At 38.5% G+C, this 25017-nt stretch overlaps 1 protein-coding gene across 1 annotated transcript in view; it reads right to left on the reverse strand.

Moving 5' to 3' along the window:
• Positions 1-696: 696 nt before the first annotated feature.
• SCEL (sciellin) overlaps positions 697-25017 on the reverse strand; it is a 148446-nt gene continuing 124125 nt past the window's right edge. The window contains exon 20 of the mRNA XM_012554145.1: positions 697-747. Within this exon, the coding sequence (XP_012409599.1) occupies positions 697-747 (51 nt within the window). The remainder of the gene's footprint in view (positions 748-25017) is intronic.

Genomic DNA, 25017 nt, shown 5'->3' on the forward strand with positions numbered 1-25017 from the left:
GTGCGGGGCGGCGGCCGCGCTGGCCGCCCGGCTCCGCAGCTGCTCGTTCTGCTTCTCCAGCTTGCGCACCAGCTCCTGTAGCTTCTTCACCTCCAGCTCCGCGTTCACCACCGGCCCGGAGCCTGCTCCGGTGCCGGCCGCCGCCGAGGCGCATTTCACCTGCTCCGCCATCATCGTGGGCCCCGGAACGCCGCCGCCGCCTAGGGGTGCGCGCCGCTGCGTCGGCTGCTCGGGCCGCGGGGAGGCTACGGCTCCTTCCCTGCCGCGCCGGCCCGGGGCACTGGGCTCACTGAGGCTGAGGCAGCGTGGGCTGTCCACATCAGCACCGGGCCCCAGCCTCCGACACAGGCAGCCGCCGCCAAGCAGTTCTGCACATGCTCAGTGCATCCCTCCAGTCCCCTGGGCAACTTGGAGGCTCCGGGTTTTAGTAGGAGCCCCGAGGCGGGGCGGGACGGGGCGGGGCGTCTGGTAGGCGGGGTCCGGGGGTGGGGGACTCGCCCGCGGATAGACGCGCTCCGGAGGGGGAGGGCAGCGCGGGCGGAGGTCCCAGGTCGCTGCATCCACCTAGGCTACCTAATCCCAGGTGCGTGATTGGATCTGGCCTGAACTTTCCCGCCACAGGCACTTCCTCCCGCCGCTTCGCAGAGTGCGAATCTCACGGGTTTCAGAGCCGGGGGCGGGGTTTGAAAGAAGCCGTTACAGGTCGCTGCCCCAGAGGAGTTCATCTCGCGCCAGCTGGTTTGCTACCTTCCAAAAACATTATTACGCTTAACGACATTGTTTACTAGCCATTACCTATTGAAACCTATAGAAAACCAAAGCGCTGAGGAGGGTTATCCTAAAAACGGAAAAATAGACATTAGGAACAGAAAGGATGTATGACGATGGTAATAATCCACTAATTGGTATTACGAAAACAAAATGGTGGTACGAAGGAAGCTAAAGAGAAGGAAGAAGAAATCAGAGCCTGACAGAATGAGAGGGAAACTAGTTAGCTGCTAAAGAGCCAAGTTTTCACTTCAGTTTATCCTAAAATAGTCAGACTTAACACTATTCCATTATCACCAATGTTTGCCATATAATAAAACAAGAGCTGCATAGTTTTTCATACTGTCAATTGCACACTTATATATTCATTAAACAAAAAAATCTTTGAGCACGTACTCTGTGCCAGACACGTTCTAGGAGCTGGTGATTAAAGCAGTGAACAAAACAGGCATGAAACACGAGTAAAATTGTATAAGCTCCATTTATTAAGTAATTTACAAGCTATTAAGGTCAGACTTGCTAAAAAAAAAAAAAAATCAGAAAACTCCAGGGCTCTGCCCCAGTACCCTCTAATCTCACCTGTAATCCTGCTGTTTATTATAGCTTTTGGGCAACTCTGCTTTAAAAAATAATAAAGCCTTTTAAAGAGAAGAATCAAGCTTCATTGAATTAATATCGACTTAGCGTTTTGAGTGTTTAACATACTCAGAGAAGAGCCTGAGCTTTTATTATGAGAAAAGTCCTCACAACTGGTTGTCATCCCCAGATGAGAAAGGTCCTTGCTGAGGGAATTTGCGTACCAATGATTGTGCCTATGTGCTTCATCGCTCTAGAGTACCTAGCACATTGCATCTATTGGTGTTGGATATGGCTCTGTGCCTTCCTGTTGAAAAACACTGTGCCTTCTTACTTGTCAATGAATATCTCTAGTTTCTGTGTGCAAGGTGGGTGTTCTGCATTTAACTTGTTTGGTGAGAGCTTCCATAAATCAGATAAATACCTGTGATGATTACTCTGAACTCTCCCTACGTGGCATTCCAGCTTGCTAGCCCACCACCTAACCACCTGTATCACCCATCACCTTTCCAAGTTTTGGTCTATCTTCTCGATATTCTGGTTATTACTAAAACCTGGAGAACTGGAGCATTACTACTGAAAGTCCTAAGTAAAGAACCTATTGAAGGATTTTTCCCCCGCATGCTCAGTGGCAGATGCGGGTAGCAGTATCTCTGCAACACAAAGAAAGGGAGAGGACAGGCACAATGAGAACAAAGAGCTGCTGGGTTCCACATTAGCAAAAGAAATTGGAAATAGGCACACAGTAATGAAGACGGCAAAAATTAACATGTAGAGAAAAACAGTCATTTTGCTGCAAAATTTATAGACTCTAAAGGAGAGAAATGAACAGCCCGCTCCTCCCCCATTTTCCCAATATGGTCTATAGAATACATCCAAGCAACCGGTAGTCAAGCTTTAGCACTGTGTTTTCTAAGCAACAATTATTGTAAAATCTTGGTTGCTTAGAAAGAAAACATCCATTGAAATTTAGACATAGAAAAAAGGTGAAACATTGTTTTAAATGTCTATTCTGCATTGTCTTCTAAAAAGATAAATTTTCCCTCTTCCTAGCTATTTTAAAAGTGTGAAATGATTTATGGCTAGAGAATTTTTAAATCATTTCTTTCCTTTCTCTTAAACTACCCCTTTTTTCCCCTGTGAATTGCATATGCACACACACCAAGACACTCAGAGAGCACACTGATTTTAAGTTGATATCCCCAGGATGTCAGTGTCTTTAACACAAATTAGAGGTTGATGGTGGCAGGGTTATAATTAAGCAGTCTTGATTTTTTATTTTGATGCAAATTTATATAAGCTTTTGTGTTTTGAGAGAAATTGTATGCACATTTGCTCGATTTTAAAATATATATCATATATATTTAATTATATAATATATGTAATATATAATATATGTATATTCATATATATTTTAAAATACATACATAAGGTGATTTTAGAGGTTTTCAATGAAAAATGAAAGTGTATGTCTCATTAAAAACTTTATGCTTAAAGATGCATTTGAAATACCATAACCTGTGATGAGAAGCATCCATAGATCACACATTCAAAACAGGATACAGAAATGTATATTTCACAGGTGCTACCCATTTCTTGCACTTTAAAACTATGGACTCTCTAGTAAATTCTAAGAAGGAATATAAACTTAATTTGTATTTTTCACACGAAATAGCTCTAATAAAATCTCCAGGCATCAAATTTATTTAGCAACAATTTGCAAAGGCAGCATAGTTTCTTGAATATGTAAATCTAATTCCCCAAGAAAATCTAGTATATCCTGTTGTTGTTGTTAGTTGCCATTGAGTTGGTTGCAACTCATGGTGACCTCATGTACAACACAATGAAATGTTGTCTGGTCCTGTCCCATCCTATCCATTGTTGGTATGCTCGAGTCCATTATTGCAGCCACTGTGTATTTTGAGTGCCTTCCAACTTAGGATCATCTTCCTGCACTATACTGGACAATATTCTGTTGTGATCCATAGGCTATACATTGGCTAATTTTTGGAAATAGATCAACAGGTCTTTCTTCCTAGTCTGTCCTATTCTGGAAGCTCCACTGAAACCTTTCTACCATGGGTGACCCTACTGGTATTTGAAACACAAGTGGCATTATAGCAGCACGCAAAGCTGCCACAGTACAATAAACTCACAGACTGGTGGTGATATATCCTGTTACTATCCCAGTTTCAAGGAGCTCTGGTGGCGCAGTGGTTAAGTGCTCAGCTACTAACAGAAAGATCAGCGATTCCAACCAACCAGCCGCTCCATGGGAGAAAGATGTGTCAGTCTGCTTTCGTAAAAGATTACAGCCTTGGAAACCTATGTGGCAGTTCTACTCTGTCCTGCTGGGTCGCTATGAGTTGGAATCAAATAGACGGCAGTGGGTTTGGTTTTTGGATCCCAGTTTTACAGATGAGTTAACTAATGTTAGGTCACTTGCCCAAAGTCAGTCATAAAAGTGATCATAGTTCTCAGCATAGTTTCTAGTGGCCCAGTCATTCTTGTCTTTACTCCTTGGTCTTAGAGTAAAATTGCTTTTACAAGTAAGCTCCAAATGTTTTAAATGTAGATTTTCAACAAATGCATAACATAAGTGCTAGATTCATGCACGTTGATAGATCCAATTATTACAAGAAAAGAAAAATTACCTAATACGTTAAACTAAGGTCAAAGATCCCCACCTATACGTTCACGTTGATTTGGATTACAGTGTTTGACTAGTCATTTTGCCTCTTTATGGAAGTTACTGTTTTATCTATATAGTATAGACCTTTGAAGGAGCCCTGGTGGCTCCCTGGTGATGTAGTGGTTAAGTGCTTGGCTGTTAACAGAATGGTTGGTGGTTCAAATCCACCAGCGGCTTCTCAAGAGAAAAGACCTACTGATCTGCTCCCATAAGGATTATAGCCTTGGAAACCCTATGGGGCAGTTCTACTCTGTCCTATTGGGTCTCTATAAGTCAGAATTGGCTCAACGATACACAATAACAAGACAGACCTTGGAGCTCTGTTGGCCTCCACTGGCCATGTGCAATGCCTACCACAGTGTCTAGCACATAGCAAAAAACAAGCAAACACTGAAATTTTTTAAAAATGAATAAATAAATAAACCCCCAAGTTGTAGCTGGAACTTAGATAAGAACCTAATTAGTTATTTCCGTAAGCCTCATTTGTCATACGGTAACAACATAGGAGGATTAGAAGGCTTTTAGCAGACCCCATAATAATTGATTATCTCATGTCTGATCCAATTAAAGACTAGAAAAATACTTCAGCATCTGACGTGCTGTATTTAATGAGAGGGAACAAAAAAACATGAAGCCAGAATTTATGCAGATAATCCCCCTGCGGTTGCCCCAATCTAACCCCACCCAACTCTACTACTCAGAATCATGCCAACAGCTACTGTAATCATACCCTATACAGTCACAGATAGTAGTAGTTATAATAGTAATGATAATAAATTTCTGTTTATTTGCCAGGCTATACCTGTCAGAGCCCTTTTTAATAAACACTCATAACATCTCTATTATGTTCAAGTCACAGTGCTAGATGATTTTTAAAAAATAAGACCATGTCTCTGCCACCAAGAACTTACCTAGTTGGAGGAAGAAGTACATAGACAAAACTATAGTATAACAGTTAGCACGAAAAGCATAATAACAAAGATACAAACCAACTGTATGCACACCTGTATTCATCACAGCACTATTCACAATAGCAAAAATATGGAAACAACCTAAGTGCCCATCAGCGGACGAATGGATAAGTAAAATGTGGTACATACATACAATGGAATACTACTCAGCAAAAAAGAAAAATGAGTTCCCAAAACATCTTGGAAGCTGGATGAACCTGGAGGACACTATGTTGAATGAAGTAAGTCAGTCACACACACACACACAAATATTGTATGTTGTCACTTTTATGAAATGACATGAACAAGTAAATACACAGAAACTAATGTTCATTGGTGGTTACTAGCGATTGAAGAGGGAGGGAGAGGGAGATTCACTCTCTAGATAGTAGTTGTTATTTTTGGTGATGGGAAAGGTAACACTGAATGAGGATGATGTGTACACAGCTTGATGAAGGCAAACGATGTCACTAAAAAGTAAACAAGAGAAAAAGACCTGTTGGTAATTGCTATGGCATATATAATTTTCAAACAACAGCAAAAACAACTGAAAAATATATGAGTGGGTATATATATATGTATGTATGCAGACATATATGTGTATAAACTCAACAAACCAAACCCATTGCTGTCAAGTCAATTCCAACTCATAGTGACCCTATAGGATAGAGTAGAACTGCCCCATAGAGTCTCCAAGGCTGTAAACCTTTATGGGAGCAGACTGCCACATCTTTCTCCTGCAGAGCTGCTGCTGGGTTTGAACTACCGATCTTTTGGTTAGCATCTGAGTGCTTTAACCACTGCGCGACCAGGGCTAGCATATGTATATGCAGCTATGTGACTGTATCCATCCACATTCATATATATATAATAAAGCACATAGGGGGCACAGTTATAGATACTTCTTAGACATAACCAAACACCTCAAGGGATTGGATTTCTGGGTTTGAGGGATTAGGACCATAGTCTCATGGGATATCTCGGTCAATTAGCATAATATAGTTCATAAAGTTATGTTCTACATTCTAGTTTTGTAAGTAGCGTCGGATCTTAAAAGCTCGTGAGTAACGGTCTAAAACACAACTATTGGTCTCTACTCATCTGGAGCAAAGGGAAAGAAGAAAACCAAAGACTCAAAGAAGAAACTAGTCTCCAAGACAAACAGTCTACAGGAACCATGGCCTCATCTACCCTGAGACTGGAAAAACTAGATGGTGCCCCACTACCACTACCAAGCATTCTAATCAGGGCTACAATGCATGGACCCTGATAGAATGGGAGAAGAATGTCGAACAGAATGTCAAAGTCCTTAAAAAAAAAAAACAGACCTATTGGACTGGTTGAGATTGGAGGACTCCCTGAGGCTATTGCCCTAGAAACTCTTCAAACCTTGAACTAAAGCTAACCCCTGAGATCACCTTGTAGCTGAATAACAAATTGGCCCAAAAAAATAATGAATATCACCCATAAGTACTGTGCTCCTTTAAAACAAATCATCTATATGAGACCAAACAATCAACAATCACTTTAAAACAAAGACGAAAATGTAAGGGGGCAGGGAAATGACATTAATGGAGATGGAACAACCAGAATGGAAATAATGGGAATGTTCCCACATTACGAAGAATGTAACCAATGTCACTGAAGAACTTGTGTAGTAGTTTTTGACTGGGAACCTAAACTGCTGTGTAAACCTTCACCGAAAACACAATAAAATGTTACTGAAAAAAAAAAAAAACCCAACAGTGTCATGGATTGAATTATGTCCCCGTAAAAATGTGTGTATCAATTTGACTGGGCCATGATTCCCAGTATTGTGTGGTTGCCTCCATTTTGATTGTAGTTTTACGTTAAAGAAGATTACGGTGGGATTGTAACACCCTTACTAAAGTCATATCCCTGATCCAATGTAAAGGGGGTTTCCCTGGGGTGTGGCCTGCACCACCTTTTATCTTACAAGAGATCAAAGGAAAGGGAAGCAAGCAGAGAGTTTGGGACCTTATACCGCAAACAAAGCAGCCCAAGAGCAGAGTGCATCCTTTGGACCTGAGGTTCCTGTGCTGAGATGCTCCTAGTCTGGGGGAAGATTGATGAGAAGGCAGATAGAAGAGAAAGCCTTCCCCTGGAGTTGACGCCCTGAATTCGGACTTTTAGCCTACTTTACTGTGAAGAAATAAACTTCTCTTTGTTAAAGCCATCCACATGTGTTTCTGTTACAGCAGCACTAAATGACTAAGACAGATAGCACAAGTGCACGAGAAGGAGCAAGTAATGTTGCATAAAAGACTCTGGGAAAGCTTCACGTAGGTAGTGTATATTATTTCATTCTATGTTCCTCATCAAGCTGTGAGGCATTTGGGCAAGTACTGAGATATTCTTTTATCAGATGGGATATGGGATGTAGCAAAATTCACAACAGAACTAGGATATAGTACCCAGCTCTAATTCCTAGTAATATTTTTTCCTCAGTGGTCAGCTTGTCTTGTTTTTATGCATAGCTCACGTATCTACCACTCCCATTAAAAAGGAACTTTCTACAGTTTATCTTAAAAGTAGCTATTATTGCTTATTAAATGCCAGGAACTGTTCTAAACCCTTCCCACGTGTTAACTCATTTAATCATCAAATAACACTCTGAAGTAGGATCTATTATATATACTATATTCTATAGAACCTCATTTGATGAATGAGGAAACTGAGGCACAGAAAGGTGAAACAATTTTCCCAAAGTTACTCAGCTGGTAAAAGGCAGAGCAAGAATTCAAAGCTAGATAGTCTGGCTTCAGAATCCAAGTTCCTAAACTGTAATATCTCTTTTCAGGTCTTTAAGTAGCACCTAATAGAGTACCCTGCTCTGGCTTTAGAGGTTTATCAATAAAAAGTATTGACTAATAGAAAATCAGTAGCCAGGAATGCTTTGAACAAAGTCTGATTCATCAACAAGCAAACATTGCAGGAACTTTAAAGGTCACCAAGCACAGATTAGAAAACAGTAAGTTTCCAAGATCAACAAAGTTGCCAGTGCTGGTACAGCATTGCTGACAGTACAATGGCCATTCATTCAGTGCTTATTAGTGAGCAGATGACAAAAACAGCACAATTCATTGCTGCTCTGTTTTGTACTTCTAGCCATTTGGAATTTCCAAATGCCACTCCCATTCTTGGGAATACTCAAAATACTCAAAAGAAACAATGTCACAGCCTATACCCAACCTGAACAAATTTACCACTGGTTTCAGAAGTATTTTAAAATTTTACAATAAAATTTTTAGAAGTTCAGAAACTTTTCTTAAAATTTGAAACTTTTTTACTCCAAAACAAATTGACATTTTTGAACAAGTTTTGCTCTTCTTGAAGAATAACATCATATTTAAAAGCATTTTTAATTTTTTTCAAAATTTGTTAACTTTAGAATAAAAAAATGAATCTACTATGATTTGAATATTGCTTGAAATAATTGGTAATATACACTACCATAAAAAACCTGGAGTGTCTACATTAGAGCTTTTGAAAGAATTTGGATTTGGAATGTTCTATGTTCTTGTTTTCCTCAAATGTTTCTCTCTTAATAAAAGTTAATGTGGTAGAGATTTTTTTCCCCTTAATTCAGAAGAGTTCTTTTTCTTTGGATAATTTACAGAGTTTCAATAAAACTTGCCTGAAAAAATTGCAAGCATACCAAAGTGTAGCAGACTGTCTTAGTCATCTGGTGCTGCTATAACAAATACCACAAGTGGATGGCTTTAACTAAGAGAAATTTATTCTCTCACAATTTAGGAGGCTAGAAGTGCAAATTCAGGGTGCCAGCTCCAGGCAAAGACTTTCTCTCTCTGTCAACTCTGGGGGAAAGTCCTTGTTATCAATTTTCCCCCAGTCTAGAAGTTCCAGCACAGGGACCCCAGGCCCAAAGGATGGGCTATTCTCCTGGCTCTTGTTTCTTGGTGGTTTGAGGTGCCCCTGTCTCTATGCTCGATTCTCTCTTTTGTATCTCAAAAAAGACTGGCTTCAAACGCAACCTAATCTTGTAGACTGAGTCCTGCCTCATTAACATAAATGCTGCTAATCCCACCTCATTAACATCATAGAGGTAGGATTTACAACATGTAGGAAAAAAATCACATCAGATGACAAAATGGTGGACAATCACGTAGTACTGGGAATCATGCCTAGCCAAGTTGACAGATATATTGCAGGGACACAATTCAATTCATAACACTCTACCCTTTGGCCCCCAAAAATCCATGTCCTTGCCACATGTAAAACAAATTCACCGCATCGTATCATAGCAAAAGTCTTAAGATAACTACCAAGTCCAAAATCCAAAAATTCCTCTTCATCTATGAAATATAGAATATAAGTTATCTGCTTCCAAAGTACAGTGGTGGAACAGGCACAAGCTAGACATTTCCATTACAAATGGGAGAAATTGGAGGAAAAGAAGGGATAAAAGGCCCAAGCAAGTCAGCAGAACACATTAAATTAGCCCTCAAGGCTTTTAAATAATCCTCTGTTCTCTGAGACCATTTACACAATGGCCCTGCCCTGTAGACTCTAGGTATTGGCCACACTCTCCAGATTCTTAGTGGAGGCCCCTCAGCCCTGGGCTTCAGCTCTGCCTTCCAGGCCCAGTGGAATGACAACTCTGCTCCCTCGGCTTTGGTCAGCCCCATTCTCCTACTCCATCTGAGTAGCAACTCCACCCTTTGAGACAGAGGCAGCTCTGCTTTCTGTATTCCTTGTGTCTTCAGCTTCTGCTTCCTGGTTCCTTGGCTTCTCAGCCACTCAGTCAGCATATCTCCTGCTCAGGCAAGAGTTCCAAAGCTCTTTGGCTCCAGCAGTAAGTGTCTGGAGGCACCCTACTCTGCCAGTGAACTTTGGCCAGAAAGCACTCAGCTCTCTTGCTCTGTGGGTTGGCTCCAGTGCTGTCTTGCGCTGGTCTCCTGGTTCTGCTGCTGCCAGTTCTCTGCTGCTGCTTATCACTGTCTCCACCATCTCCAGTGTAACAGCTCTCCTCACTTCCTTCTGAGTTCTTACCAGAATTGTCTTTGACATCCATAATTCCACCAACAGTCTCTTTAAGGCAATCTACGCTTTTACTATTAGGCAACTTAAAACTCTTCCAGCCTCTATCCAGTCACAGTTTCAAAACTGCTTCCACATTTTGACATTTGTTAGAGCAGCACCCTACTCCTGGTACCAAATTCTGTCTTAGTCATCTAGTGCTGCTATAACAGAAATATCACATGTGGATGACTTTAACAAAGAGAAATTTATCCTCTCAGTTTAGAAGCCTAAAATTATGAATTCAAGCCAGCTCCAGGGGAAAGCTTTCTGTCTCTGTTGGCTCTAGGGGAAGGTCCTTGTCATCAATCTTCCCCCAGAGTCTAGGAGCTTCTCAGCACAGGGACCCCAGGTCCAAAGGATGTGCTCTTCTCTTGGCTCCTGTTTCTTGGTATGAAGTGCCCATGTCTCTCTGCTTATTTATCTCTTCTATATCTCAGCAGAGATAGGTTTAAGATACAACCTAATCTTGTAGATTGAGTCCTGCCTCATTCACATGAATGCTGCTAATCCCACCTCATTAACATCATAGAGGTAGGATTTACAACACATAGGAAAATCACATCAGATGACAAAATGGTGGATAATCACACAATACTGTGACTCATGGACTAGCCAAGTTGACAGATATTTTTGGGGGACACAGTTCAATCCGTGACACAGACCAAAGCCAAAAATCATTTGAAAGTCTGTGCGACATGACAGGACAACTTCTCTGATAGACTCTATGATCTTTTAAGGTCCCTGTGTGGTGCAAACAGTTTGCATTGGACTGCTGACTGAAAGGTTGGTTGTTTGAACCCACCCAGTGGTTCCACAGAAGAAAAGTCTGGTGATCTGTTTCTGAAAGGTCACAGCCAAGAAAACCCTATGGAGCAGTTCTACTCTGTAACACATGGGATCGCCATGAGTCGGAATCAACTCAATGGCAACAGATTTGGTTTTATTTTTTGGGTTTATGATCCTTTAGTTCTCCTTCAAAGGACTGGTGCAGCTGCAAGGACATGACTATTGGAATCTCATGACAGTGGAAAGGGCAGGGCGCTGAAAATAGTGCTGCTTTCTCTTTGGCATATCTTCAAATTCTAGAAGTTGTAAGTCAGTCTAAAAGACGTTACTGCAAGTTAATTCAAGACAAACCTCTAGTGAGTGCCTAATTATGGGCACATAATTAATTTTCAGGAAATAATAATAATTATTTCATAAAGGGGTAATCTGTGCTTCAACTACAACACCTGGTCCTAGATCCTTCACTGAGACAATGATTATAATCATGTCACAGAAGAACGTTGTCATTAAGATTACAGATGCGTGCTTGTTTTTCTGTTCACATGTAAACAGGTATTACAGGAATACTTTTTTGTTTGTTTTCAGAAATGAAGATATGCAGAGAATATTTTATTATAGCTCCGGTTGCCTTGACGAAAGAAGAATACAAAAGCTCGAAGGCTAATTAATAGTTCTGGTAATTAAACAATGGCCAAATAGAGGACAATAGCAGCATAAGAGTTTACTACTATTACGGTTTTCCAGTTTCATAAGCAGCATTAAGCCTTTGTTTTCAGACTTTGATGGTATTTGTAAGCAATTTTTTTAGTAAGTTGAAAACAGTGTCTGAAAGCTCCCAGATGCTACTAAAAAACTGGAGATAGAACAAGCAAGTTTAATAGCAAGGTTAAAAACATAACTTTCAAAGATCTGGCTAACCAAGTGATTAGGCCAACAGAAGGCATATAGCTTTAAAGAGAAAAATCTAAAATAATTCAGCTTATAGCAAAACAATTGGTAGAAATCTAACTGTGGAAATGCAAATTGGAACTGGGATGGTGGCAATCTGTCCCTTTGACACTGTTCCACTGCATATGTGGACAGACAGGAAGAGAGTCAGAAAAGGGCGAGGACTCAGCACTGAGATGTCTGTGCAGGAAAATTTTGAGAAATTAGAAGGACAAACAACAATGTGGATAAAGGGATTGATCATTTTAAGGATTGGATCCTGGAACAATAATTCTATAAAGGCTAGTATTGGGAGAATTGATGAATTTGAATAAGGTGTATAAATTAAATAGGGTAGTCCCCCTTTCTCCTCAGAGGGTAAGTTCCAAGACCTCCCGCGGATGCCTGAAACTGTGGATAGTACCGAACCCTATATATACTAAGACTTGTCCTATACATACATACCGATAATAAAACCAAAAACCAAACCCGCCGCGGTAGAGTCGATTCCAACTCATAGCAACCCTATAGGACAGAGTAGAACTGCCCCCTATAGCTTCCAAGGAGCGCTTGGTGGATTAGAACTGCCGACCTTTTGGTTAGCAGCCGTAGCTCTTAACCACTAGGCCACCTGTAATAAAGTTTAATTTATAAATTAGGCACAGTAGGAGATTAACAACAATAATAATAAAATAGAACGATTATAACAATATACCGTAACAAAAGTTACATGAATGACGGAAAGGGCCTGTGTTTGATTTCATCATGCTACATACTCGTTTAATATTTTGGAAGCGCTGGTTGACCACGGGTATATGAAATGCAGAAAGCAAAACCACGTATAGGGTTGGAGTGGGGGTGGGGGTGGGGGTGGGACTAGATTGTGAGGAAGGCGCAGGACCTGGCAGTGCTTCGTTCTGTTGTACATCGCGTTGCTGAGAGTTGGAATCGACTTGATGACACGTAACTACAATTTAAGAGTATTTTACTGATATTAAATTTCTTGATTTTTAAGTTATAGTGTAGTTATTTAAGTGCATGTCTATGTTCAGAGAAATATTCGCTGCGATATTTAGCAATAAAGGGCATATCTGCAACTTACTCTGAAATGGTTCAAAAATAGGAAAAAAGCACCATGAAGGTTTCCTGTAAAGCTTTTTCCTTTCTTTTGCAGTATCTATCTCAGCTTGTCATGTTATTTTATATTTGGACTTTTGAGGTCTTATTTCTGAAATCTTCCCCATCTGATGTCAGAATGTAATTTTCTTGTATTTTCTTCTAAAACATTTAATGTTTTGCCTATAGGCTGTTTCTAGACTATTTTTTTTTTTTTTCCCCATTTGTCTATTTATGTCCCTGAATTTAATTTAGCACCTTTTAATTCTAGACTCTTATGATAAGTATTGATATCTGGTAGCACCTGTCCTCCCTACTTAGTCTTCTTTTTTCAAAATATTTATGACAATCCGGTCCTTTTCTCTTCCATCTAAATTTTGGGATCAGATTGTAAAGGTCTGTGAAAAATCTTGCAGGCATTTTAAATGTAATTAAATTTAATTTATACATTAATTTGTAGGAAATTGATATATTTATGACATTGAGTCTCCGGAACCACTAAGAGGACAAATCTCCTACTTATGGCCAAAAGAAGAACTGGAACTATTTGATGTACAGCGCTGCCTACCACAATATTGTGCAAATTTTCTGTTATTAAATAAAGCTGAGGCAAAAATGCACCTTTAATGTTCTAGCTGTTTCCCATAAAATTTCCAGTCTCCTGGTTTTATGGCTGTTGGGTTGTAAATTTATTGTAATTTCAGCTTTGACTCATTCATTAGTTAGGATTACAGTTTTTGTTTGCTTGTATATTTTTTCATCATCTTTTTACTATTGATTCCTAATTTAACTGCATTGTGATTAGAGATTATAGTCTGTATAATTCATTTTCATTGCAAGTGATGAAACTTCCTTTGTGATCCAGTATACTGTCAAGTTTTGGAAATGTTCCATGTGTAGTTGGATAGTATATATATACTCTATTAGGTGGGGATACATACACATATATAATTTATATAAACATTTACCTAAATTTATAATATTTATATATATAGTTTGTTTATATTTATTTGGAATCAACTTTTTTTGTGTGTGAGTTGATCACATTTTCTATAATCTTACTAATTTATATATCAGTTACTGATAGAGGTATTTAAATTTCCTGTCACATTAATATATATATATATACATATATATATGTGACCTCTGGTGGTGCACTTGTTAAGAGTTTTGCTACTAACCAAAAGATTGGCAGTTCCAATTTTACAGTATTTCTATATATAATTTTAACCCTGTGGGGCAGGTCTACTCTGTCCTACAGGGTCTTTTTGAATCGGAATCAATTTGACGGCAATGAGTTTCGTTTATATACATAATTTATTTATATTTTTTTGAAATCAAGTTTTGTGTTGCTCATATTTTCTATAACGTTACTAATTTATCTATCAGTTACTGATAGAAGAATTTAAATTTCCTATTATATATATATATACAGAGAGAGAGAGAGCCCTGGTGGCACAGTGGTTAAGAGCTCAGCTGCTAATCGAAAGGTCGGCAGTTCAAATCCACCAGTTGCTCCTTGGAAACCCTATGGGGAAGTTCTCTTCTGTCCTGTAGGGCTGCTATGAGTTGGAATAGACTTGACAGCAATGGCTTTGGTTTGGTTTTGGATATATATAAATATATATTTGTTGTTTTATAACTTTTATGCATACATATTGATGATTTTTATGTTATTTGAGGGATGTTCCTTTTGTTATTATGTAGTATTCCATTCATCCTTTTTAATGCTTCTTCACCTTAAAATATATTTTACCTAATATTAATAATACGAATAATTGCTACACCAGCTTTCTTTCAGCTATTATTTTTATGTTCTGATCTTTCAATGTTGCTTTTATTTTTAAAAGTGATTCATGTAAGAATCACGTGGAACAAAAATTAACTACATAAGACTGAGTAAACTAAAGGATTACTATGAGTTTTATGTGGGAATATTGCTGATGTTTTAAGGTCCTACTTTCTGGATATAAGAAATTATTTTCCTTTCTCTTAAACTATCTAACTAGTGAGTTTAGCTATTTTCACTTGAATTAGAAGTTCTTGTTGGTAAACTTAGCAAAGTTGTAAATATCATAATCAGAGAAGTGTCTGAAATTTGAGCTATGATTTTACAAAATAGAACAGCATTAAATTTCCTGTTAGTCTCTTCAAGGAACAGTTCGTGCCTTAATAGATAAATATTGCTGTATTTATATTAATATTCAATCTGAGGTTTTGCAGAACATAGTTGCTGTTGAGGCACATGAAAAGCAGTTACTGATGCTGCTTATGTATAAACAAATACCTCGTGAGATTTGTTTCCTTGCTTCAAAGACCTTAGGGTCTTGACTTCATTGCTTATTTCAGACAGTTGGCCTAATAATATTGTCAGTGTTTCTATTCTACCTCCTAATTTGCTATATGGTGCCAGAAATCTTAAAAATCAGATGCTGCCTAATTACCATGTATTGAGCATTTTTGGTCAAAGATTCTATAGCAAGATCATGATCCAAAAGAGGGAACCATGAGAGAGTTGCATGTAACTCTCCTGGAATCCAGATTTCTAGCTTTCATGGAGGCTAGGGTAACCCATATAGGCTATTGTCTTTGTGTGTCCTTTTGAAACTCAAGCTTTGAGGAAAAAAAATGGTTCCTGAAGCCACTTCGAGTCAAACAATAGTCCAGATAAACTAGGAAGAGGCTTTTGCTCTGAGCATTGTGCTTTTGTCAATAATTCAGTCTGCTTTGTGAAACTGACTCCAAAGATTGAGCTGACAGTTATGTTTAAGGTAAATTTGTAATTAGTTTAATTAGTCTTCAAGACAGTCTTGAAATATTTGTGTAATGTTTGTAGATCAAGCTCTCACCCTCTCACTATGCAGAAAATTATGTATCTTAAAGACACCAGGTTCTCCGAGGAGATCAACCTCATGGCTCAGACTCCGTTTTGTCTTAGGTTCCACTTCTGCTTCTGAGAAAGTGACCCATGACTGTTAATAGGTAAACCAAGGAGGGGCAGCTTGCCCTTGGGAAGAACACTTAGAATGTTTTAAAGAGATTAACTGGAGACTTCCTACAGGAGAGGTCCATTCTGTATTATCTTGCTAATCATGAACTCTAATGAAAACTTGTTTGTCGCATGTAAATTTTTCTATATTTTGTTTTCTCTAGACAAACTTTGAGTGCTCCTTATGGATATATGTTTTTGTGTAGTGAAACCAACTGTACTAGTTTAGATGATCCTTTTCCAACTGACAGTGAATTTACATGGGCAATCTCTTGTTTAGATTCCCAGCGAATGCATGGGCAATGCCCTTTGGGAACTTTAGGATTATCTTTAGATATTCATAGTAATGATACTAGTAAATATTAGAAAGGTAATGTTAATTTGTTACCCATTGTAAACGAGAGTCAGAAGAAAGCCCATAGGTCCAACACTTAGGGTATAGTTGGTAGCTTTACTTCCTACTTATGGTATAGTTGAATTAGAGAAATCTTTAAGAAATTTATCAATTACTATGGGACAAATAGCAGATGAAGTTGCTAGTGGGATGGAAACACAACAGTGATCTCTGACCTCATAAACAAAGCTGACATGAGGTAACAGAATAACCTTAGATTTTTTATTAGTCCAAGAAGATAGTCTGTGCTGTCGAATTAGACAGCAAGCTACTTGGTTACACACTGTAACACTCTTACAAACACCAGATTTGTTTGATTGGTTACCATCAAGAATAAGTACATGGGTTAGATCACTACTACAAGGCATAGTAATATTCTTAGTCTGCATCCTGATAGCATTAAGCATAATAAAATTTATCTATTGTCTTACCCACTTAAAAGGCAAAAAAAGGCCTCAGGATAAAATGTTGATGTACATTAAGTCTACTCACTCAGCAATGCGATTGATGAGAACATTGCTCTTAAGATCCTGGTAAAGCACCAGATGGTATCTGGTGGAAAACCAGCACCATGAGTATAAAGAGCCTACAACGGCCGCCATCTAGGAGCTCGACTACGTTTAGGTATTGATCATCGATGTGTTAGCACCAATCTCTAATCAAAAGGAGGGAAGGATTTAGGAAATAATACTTGAGTTATTATTCCCTGTCCTTGAGCATAGAGAATGTGATCTAGCTGGAGCTGGGCTCACAAGGACTCACAAGGACACAACAACTGGGCCCTGAGGTATAAAGACAATAGCTAAAATAATCTTGGAAAATATCTTTTAGGGAATCTTTCATGTAAACAAATCATCAAACGGAACACAAAAGACTTTCCTATCTTTTTCTATTAGCATTTAGTGGATAGAAAATTTGTTGGACCAATGAGACCCTCCTAACTGTTGTCACTAAAACCTGTACCAATGATTGTTAAGAAAGACGATTCAAAATGTGGGATTCATAGTTTCTAGCTGTGATGGTTAAGATTGTGTGTCAACTTGGCTGGGCCATGATTCTCCGTGTTTTAATGTAATCACTCCCATGATTGAATATACTGTGAGTAGCCAATCAGATGAAAGGGAGTCTCCTTGGGGGTGTGGCCTGCATTTGTATATAAGCAGATGTTCTGGATTTTTGCTCTCTCTGGATCCTGCAGCTGCTTCCTGTCATCTCATCTCCCGTGCTTGGGACTTGAGCTGTCAGCTTATCTGCTGAAACTGGGATTCATCGATCTGCACAGCCGGTGAGTGGGAGCCCTGCTCTCCGACCTTCCGATCTTGGGCTTGCCAGCTTCTGCAGCTGTGTGACTTGGGAGAGGCCTCTACCCTGATCCACGGACTTGGGACGTTCTAGCCTCTACAATCATGTGAGCTGTTTCCTTGATATAATCTCTCTCTATATATATATTTATATACTTTACTGGTTTTGCTTCTCTAGAGAACCCAGCCTAAGACACTAGCCAATTTGTGAAAAGGTGAAGCTTTCAATGGTTTTGCCCATTTGTAATAATGTTAATATGTACTGATGGTTCTGTAACATTCCTTGGACTCAGACAGACATAGCTGTGACAGCATGCTTGTCCGTTTTCCCATTCTTGCCTATTCTATAATATTTCCTTGGATTCAGGAAGACATTATCTATGGCAGCATGCTTGTCCAATTTCCTACTTTTGCCCTTTTGGATATATGCTGAATAAAACTTTCTTTTTGCTTTAAAAAAAAAAAAAGAGTGATTCATATAAAATGCATACAGCTGGGTTTTGTTTTATTATCTAATCTGATGGCCTCTGTCAGGGTTCAGTCTATTTATTGTGATTATTGATATTTCTGGACTTATTTTAACTGTGTAATTTTGTTTTCTCTTCACTATCTTTACCTTTCTTTTTTTCCCTCTCTTCTACCTTTTCCTAAATTTATAAATTCCTACATTCCATTTATTCCTTTTGCTGATCTAATCTATAGATTTTATTTGTTATTTTGCAATTACCCTTTAATTTTTAGATTCACATCCAACTTAAAACTTTACTAACGAATTTTCTATTTATTTTCCTGTATGACTGGAACAACTACTTTAGAATCCATTGAGTGCTACTTCTTCAATATCCTTGTTATTGTTGCCTTCAGTTTTAATTTCACCTTTTTGTTATTGTTGTTAGTTGTTAATCCATCGGCTCTAACTCATGGCAACCTTATGTATAACAGAATGAAATGTTGCCAGGTCCTGCACCATCTCCATGATCTTTGATAAGTTTGACCTCATTTTTGAGGCTACGTGTCAATCCATCTCACTGATAGTTGTCCTTTTTTTGCTGATCCTCTACCAAATACGATGTCCTTTTCTAGGGATTAGTCTTTCCTGATGACATATTCAAAGTAAGCAAGACAAAGTCTTGCCGTTCTTGCTTCTAAGAAACATTCTAATTGTATTTATTCTAAGACTTACTTGTTTATTCTTCTGACACTCCACCATATATTCAGTATCTTCTCCAATACCACAATTCCAATGCACCAATACTTCTGTCTTCTTTTCTCATTGTCCAGCTTTCACATTCTTACAAGGTGATTAAAAAGTCCATGGCTTGGATCAAGCACGCCTTAGTCATCAAAGTGATGTCTTTGCTTTTTAGAACTTTAAAGAGATCTTTTGCAACAGATTTGCCCAATTAATACATCATTTGATTTCTCTACTGCTGATCCAAGTTGAATGAAATCATTGACAACTTCAATAATTTCTCCATTTATCATGATGTTACTTATTGGTCTAGTTGTGAGGGTTTTCATTTTCTTTGTATTCAGGTGTAATCCATACTGAAGGCTGTTGTCTTTTACCTTTATCAATAAGTGCTTCGGTTGTCTTCATTTTCGGCAAGCAATATTGTATCACCTGCATATTGCAGGTTGTTAATGAATCTTCCTCAAATTGTGGTACTGTGTTCTTTATATAGTTCAGTTTCTCAAATTATTTGTTCAGCATACAGATTGAATAAGAAAGGTGAAAAGATAGCACCCTACTGCACACCTTTTCTAATTTTGAAACTTGCAGTGTCCCTTTCTTGTATTCGAAAGACTGCCTCTTGATTCATGTACAGATTCTACATGAACACAATTAAGTATTCTGGAATTCTCATTCTTTGTAATGTTATCCATAATTGATTACGATCTACACAGTCAAGTGTCTTCACATAGTCAATAAAACACAGGTAAACATTTTTCTGGCATTCGCTGCTTTTGATCGACATCCATTTGACATCAGCAATATCCCTTTACACAAATAGTTATTTTAACAGTCAATGGTTGAATTATCAACTTTTCAAAAAATCAATTTATACTCTTTACTAATTTCTTTTATCTCACTATTACTTCTGGGTTTACTTACCTTCTTCTAGAATGTATCGTTTAGCTGTTTTTTCAGTAAGGGTCTGTGAGTGATAAACTGGTTGTCTTTGTATTTTTGAAAATGTGTTTATTTTACCCTTATCCTCTAATGAAAGTGGATATAAAATTCTGGGTAGATAGATATTTTCCATAAGAACTTTGAAGATACAATTTTATTTATTCTGGCATCTATTGGTGGTGAGTCTGCTTTCGGTCTAATTATAGTTAATCTATCTTTTCTCCCTGGTAGATTTTAAGATCATCTCTTTGTATTTTGATGTTCATTATAATGTGTCTAGTTGTACATTTACTTTTATTTATCTGGAATCACTTTTCAATATGAGAACCCATTTTTTTTTTATCAACTCACGGTTTTCAGTTACTGACTCTCTGTATGTTCTCTGACTTTTCCTTTATTTTCTTCTTCTGGAAATACATATATTATATTATGGAATATATGTATTATATTAAGGAGCCCTGTTGGTGCAGTGGTTGAAGCGCTGGACTGCTAACTGAAAGGTCGGTGGTTCGAAATCACCAGCAGCTTCATGGGAGAAAGGTGTGACAGTCGGCTTCCATAGAGATTTACAGACTTAGAAACTCTGTGGGGTCGCTATGAGTTGGAATTGACTCAGTGGCGGTGGGTTGTGTATTATATTATGGAATATATGTATTATATTATGGAATATGTATGTGTGTATGTAAATATATGTATATACTCATATCAGTCTATCTCTGTATCTCTTACATAATCTTATAAATGTTTTTTCTCTTTGTCTTTCTGCTATATCCTGGGTAAATTCTTTTGTACAGTAAAACCTGTGAAAGCTGGAACCTGTGTAAGGCGGAAACCTGTCGGACAAGGAAAACTATTTTCCACTAAAATAAGTGATAGAAAGGTGGTACAACTGCTCCTTGTCAAAGGTGAAAAACTTGTGAGACCTGGAAAAACAAAGCAGTGTTGTCGAGTTCTGGCTCTCACAGGTTTCACAGTATTATCTCCGAATTCATTTATATTACTTTGACGATTCTTATTTAGAGTTTATTTAATCTACTGAATTTTTTAAATCATCTTTTTTTTTTGTTTTATTTCTGCATAATTCTCATCAATGTTTCCTTGGGAATGATGTTATTCTTTTGTGTTTCTCTTTGGTAACTCTAAACAGACTTACTTTAAAATGTTTTTAACATGGCACTTTTATTTTACCTAGAATAATTTCATTTTCCAGTAGTTGATTTTACTTGCTGTCTTTCTTGGTATTAATTCTCTTTGTGTGTTTTGAAATTCCAGTTTGTAGGTCCACCCTGAGTTGGTGCTACCTGTCTTTTCCTCTCTCTTCCTCTCCTCTGCTTAGAGGTATTTGTGGTTGCCTCAGCCCAGCTCCTAGAGCCCACAGTCCAAAATCAGATCTCTTAGTGGTCCAGGCTCTGGTTCCACCGTGATGTTAGGAATTGTTAGTCAGTCTGCTGGGCTTCTTATGCAGGTTGAGTCTGTCCTGCTATGTCCCTAGGCTCTCAGGCTCTTATAAGCTATAGCTGTGGACAGCAACTGGCAGCAACTTTTTTTCCTGCCTCTCTTCACAGAAACGAGTAGGGGAGAAGGGGAAGGAAGGGAGGAGAAACTCACTCCCCACCACCTACTTCTCCTAGGCCCCTGGGGACTTGTTTCCTCACTGCATCTGTCTGCTTCTTGTACTAAGAATGACAAGCTTGTGGTTTTGACTCTACATTTCTCTTCCATTCCTGGTTTATAAAGATGAGTACTTAATTTTTACATTTTATTTTATTTTTGTCCCATTGTTATATGTCTATGGATAGTTCAAATTGTGAACTTCGAGTGTCATTTCGATAAGAAGTCTACACGCTTATGTTACCTACTTAGAAAAACAAAGACAAAAACTAAGCAGTGCATCATAAACTCAGCCCCTTTTAATGTCTGTGTGAATGCTCTGTATGTTACAGCACCAGCTAAACCTCAGCCCCTACTGCACTGTACACTATTTCATCAGCATATCCCATCCCTGTTCCAAGAACAAGAAGAAGCTGCAGTGGTTTTAAACTTCTTCCTCTTACATAAAAACGAAAAGGAAGATTACAGAAATTTGTTTTTCACAAAAAGAAAGAAGATACAAAAAGACAGTTAAAAAACTGTCACGTTCTTTGAGGTGGAGTGATATGATGTCCTATAACAATCTGAACATGTGAGTGACAGACAAATGGTTGTAGCTTGTCTTTCTACTATTGCCTCCTACAAATATTAGCCTCATATCTCTTGTTTCCACCTACTACTCACCAGCGAGGGGAAGCTGATACAAATGAGGCATTGACTTACAAAAGAATGGCTGTTTAATGTGTGCGGTAATGGATTTTGAAACTTAGGATAAATGATACTTTTAAAATAAACAGCTCAGAATCATACTTATGATGTTTTTCTCCTCTTTTTTGGCAAAGAGTGGAAGGGAAAAGATGAGGGAGGTTTACATTTGGACTTGTTTTAAATTTTAGAAAGCTGTTCTTTTCAATTTACCATCTGTTACTTCAGTACTTCAAAGTGGCTATGGTAACTGTTTAGCGATACCAGACAGAACCATGGTGTAATCGTGTAGGTCCTGGCCCCTGCTGTGCCTTTCTCATGGAGGGAGACCAACTCATTGTGAGTACTGCCACATAACGAGAGAGTTTCTGCAAATATGTTAGCTCTTCCTGCTAATGCACAGTGGAGGTAAGACTTAGTTGTAGACATTCCTGTGAGTCATTGGAATTACAAGGTAATATTCTGAGAAGAAAATTCTACCATGCTCCTGAGTTGGAATTCCACACATACTACAGTATTTCAACATTTTTATGCAGATCTGAAATAACACCAAGTAAATATGTTTAAGCCAAGCAATAAGTCTTTAAGAAAGAGTGATCCATACTGTCAGTTTTCAGAATTCATCCCTCTCCTAGAGATACTTTTATTTGAGTTAAATAAATTACTAGAAATATAGTGTTGGTAAATAAAAAAAAAAAAATCCATTGACGTCAAGTCAATTCTGACTCATGGCACTCCCATGTGCTACAGAGCAGAACTGCTCCATAGAGTTTTTTGGTTGTAATCTTTACAGAAGCAGATCATCACGCCTTTCTCCCATAGTGACCTTGGGTGGATTTGAACGTCAACCTTTCAGTTAGCAGACAAGTGCAAATTATTTGTGTCCCCTGGGGATCTCATATTGCTGATAGTAGTGTTGAAATCGTCTTTTTGAGACTGTGATGAATGCACTTTGGGATAAAGCAAATGAGTATTAGATTTGTGTCATTGAAGTCTGGCACTAACGGCATGGGAGAAAAGAAGTATGCATTAAGGTCAATGAGTTTAACCTTACTATTCTGAATTGAATTGATTTGGAATATCAGTGTTAACTGGCATCTTTTTTTTAGGTAAAAATACTTATTTTTAGCACTATCCACAGAAAAGGCCTCGAGGCATTGACCAACCCAATAGCCATGAGTAAGCCTAGTGCCTCGATTGTGGTGCTTAAATACCATTTTTCACTAAAAGAAACCAGGTCTCTTGAAAAAAGGACTGTTTCCTGCATACAACCAAACACTTTAAGGGACAGAGTAGCTGGGGCTGGGGTCTGGGGACCATGGTTTTGGGGGACATCTAGGTCGATTGGCATAACAAAGTTTATTAAGGAAAATGTTCTGCATCCCACTTTGGTGAGTGATGTTTGGAGTCTTAAAAGCTTGCGAGCGGCCATCTAAGATGCATCAATTGGCCCCAACCCACTTGGAGCAAAGGAGAATGAAGAACACCAAAGACTAAGGAAAGTATTAGTCCAAGAGATAAAAGGGCCACATATACCAAAGACTCCATCAGCCTAAGACCAGAAGAAGTAGACGGTGCCCAGCTACCATCAATGACTGCCCTGACAGGGAACACAACAGAGAGTCCCTGATGGAGCAGGAGAAAGGTGGGGTGCAGAACTCAAATTTTAGTAAAAAGACCAGACTTAATGGTCTGACTAAGACTGGTGGAACTCCTGAAGCCATGGCCCCTGGATGCTGTGTTAACCCAGAACTAAAACCGTTCCCGAAGCCCATTCTTCAGACAAAGATTAGACTGGATTATAAAATATAAAATAATACTTGTGAAGAATGTGTTTCTTAGTTCAAGCAGATACACAAGAGCAAATGGGCGGCTGCTGTCCGGAGGAAGGGTGAGAAGGCAGGAAGGGACAGGAACTGGTTGAATGGACACAAGAAACCTGGGGTGGAAAGGGGGACTGTGTTGTGACATTATAGGGATTGCAACTAATGTCACATAACAATATGTATATAAATTTTTGTATGAGAAATTAACTTGAGCTGCGAACTTTCACTTAAAGCACGATTTTAAAAAAACCAAATGAATGGATAAACAAAATGCGGTAGACCCCTAAACGGAGTAGTACTCAGCCATAAAGGGAAATGAAGTCCTGATAAATGCTACAACATAGATGAACCTTGCAAACTTTATGCTGAATAAAATGAATCAGTCACGAAAGGAAAAAAAGAAAGAAAAAAGGACTGATTTCAGGTCTAGGTAGGAAATGTACTACATAAGCCTAGAACTTCTTAATGAAAACGAGTAGGATTGTGTCAAAAGGACTCAGGAAACAGCTTGAATAAGCTCCCATGTTCCAAAAATGGGACACTTTAAGTATCAGTAAGGATAATAACTGCCATGGGTTGAAACACATCAAATATGTTTAAACCCATGAGTTCAAAATGATACTTAAATGATCTTTGAAAAATACTGACTCATTCTTTTGACTCACTATTTTGAAAAATGATTTAAAAAATTATAAAAGCATTATTCAGCCTTTTCTATACAAATTCAGGGTAGCCAAATTGTGATGACTGAAAGTAGCATTCTTTAGAAGAATTCTGGCTAATCAATTAAAAAGGACTAATACAACTAGAACATCACATTTTGTAACTCCTAATGAATTGCTCCACCACTCATCTGTCAGTTTGTCCTACTGTGGTGGCTTTTGTGTTGTGGTGATGTTGGAAGCTATGCCATCAGTATATCAAATACCAGAGTCACCCATGGTGGAGAAGTTTCAGTGGAGCTTCCAGACTAAGACAGACTAGGAAGAAGGACCTGGTTATCTAACTCTAAAAAAAAGAAAAAAAAAAAAGGCCAGTGAATATCTTATGGATAGCAGTGGAACATTGTCTGATAATAGTGCTGGAAGATGAGCCTCTCAGGTTGGAAAGCACCCAAAATGTGACTGGGAAAGAGCTTCCTCCTCAAGGTAGAGTTGACCTTAACAATATGGACCCTTTAGGACCCTAATTTGCTGATG

The sequence above is a fragment of the Trichechus manatus genome, unplaced genomic scaffold, assembly GCF_000243295.1.
Source record: "Trichechus manatus latirostris isolate Lorelei unplaced genomic scaffold, TriManLat1.0 scaffold00013, whole genome shotgun sequence".
Taxonomy (NCBI): Eukaryota; Metazoa; Chordata; class Mammalia; order Sirenia; family Trichechidae; genus Trichechus; species Trichechus manatus.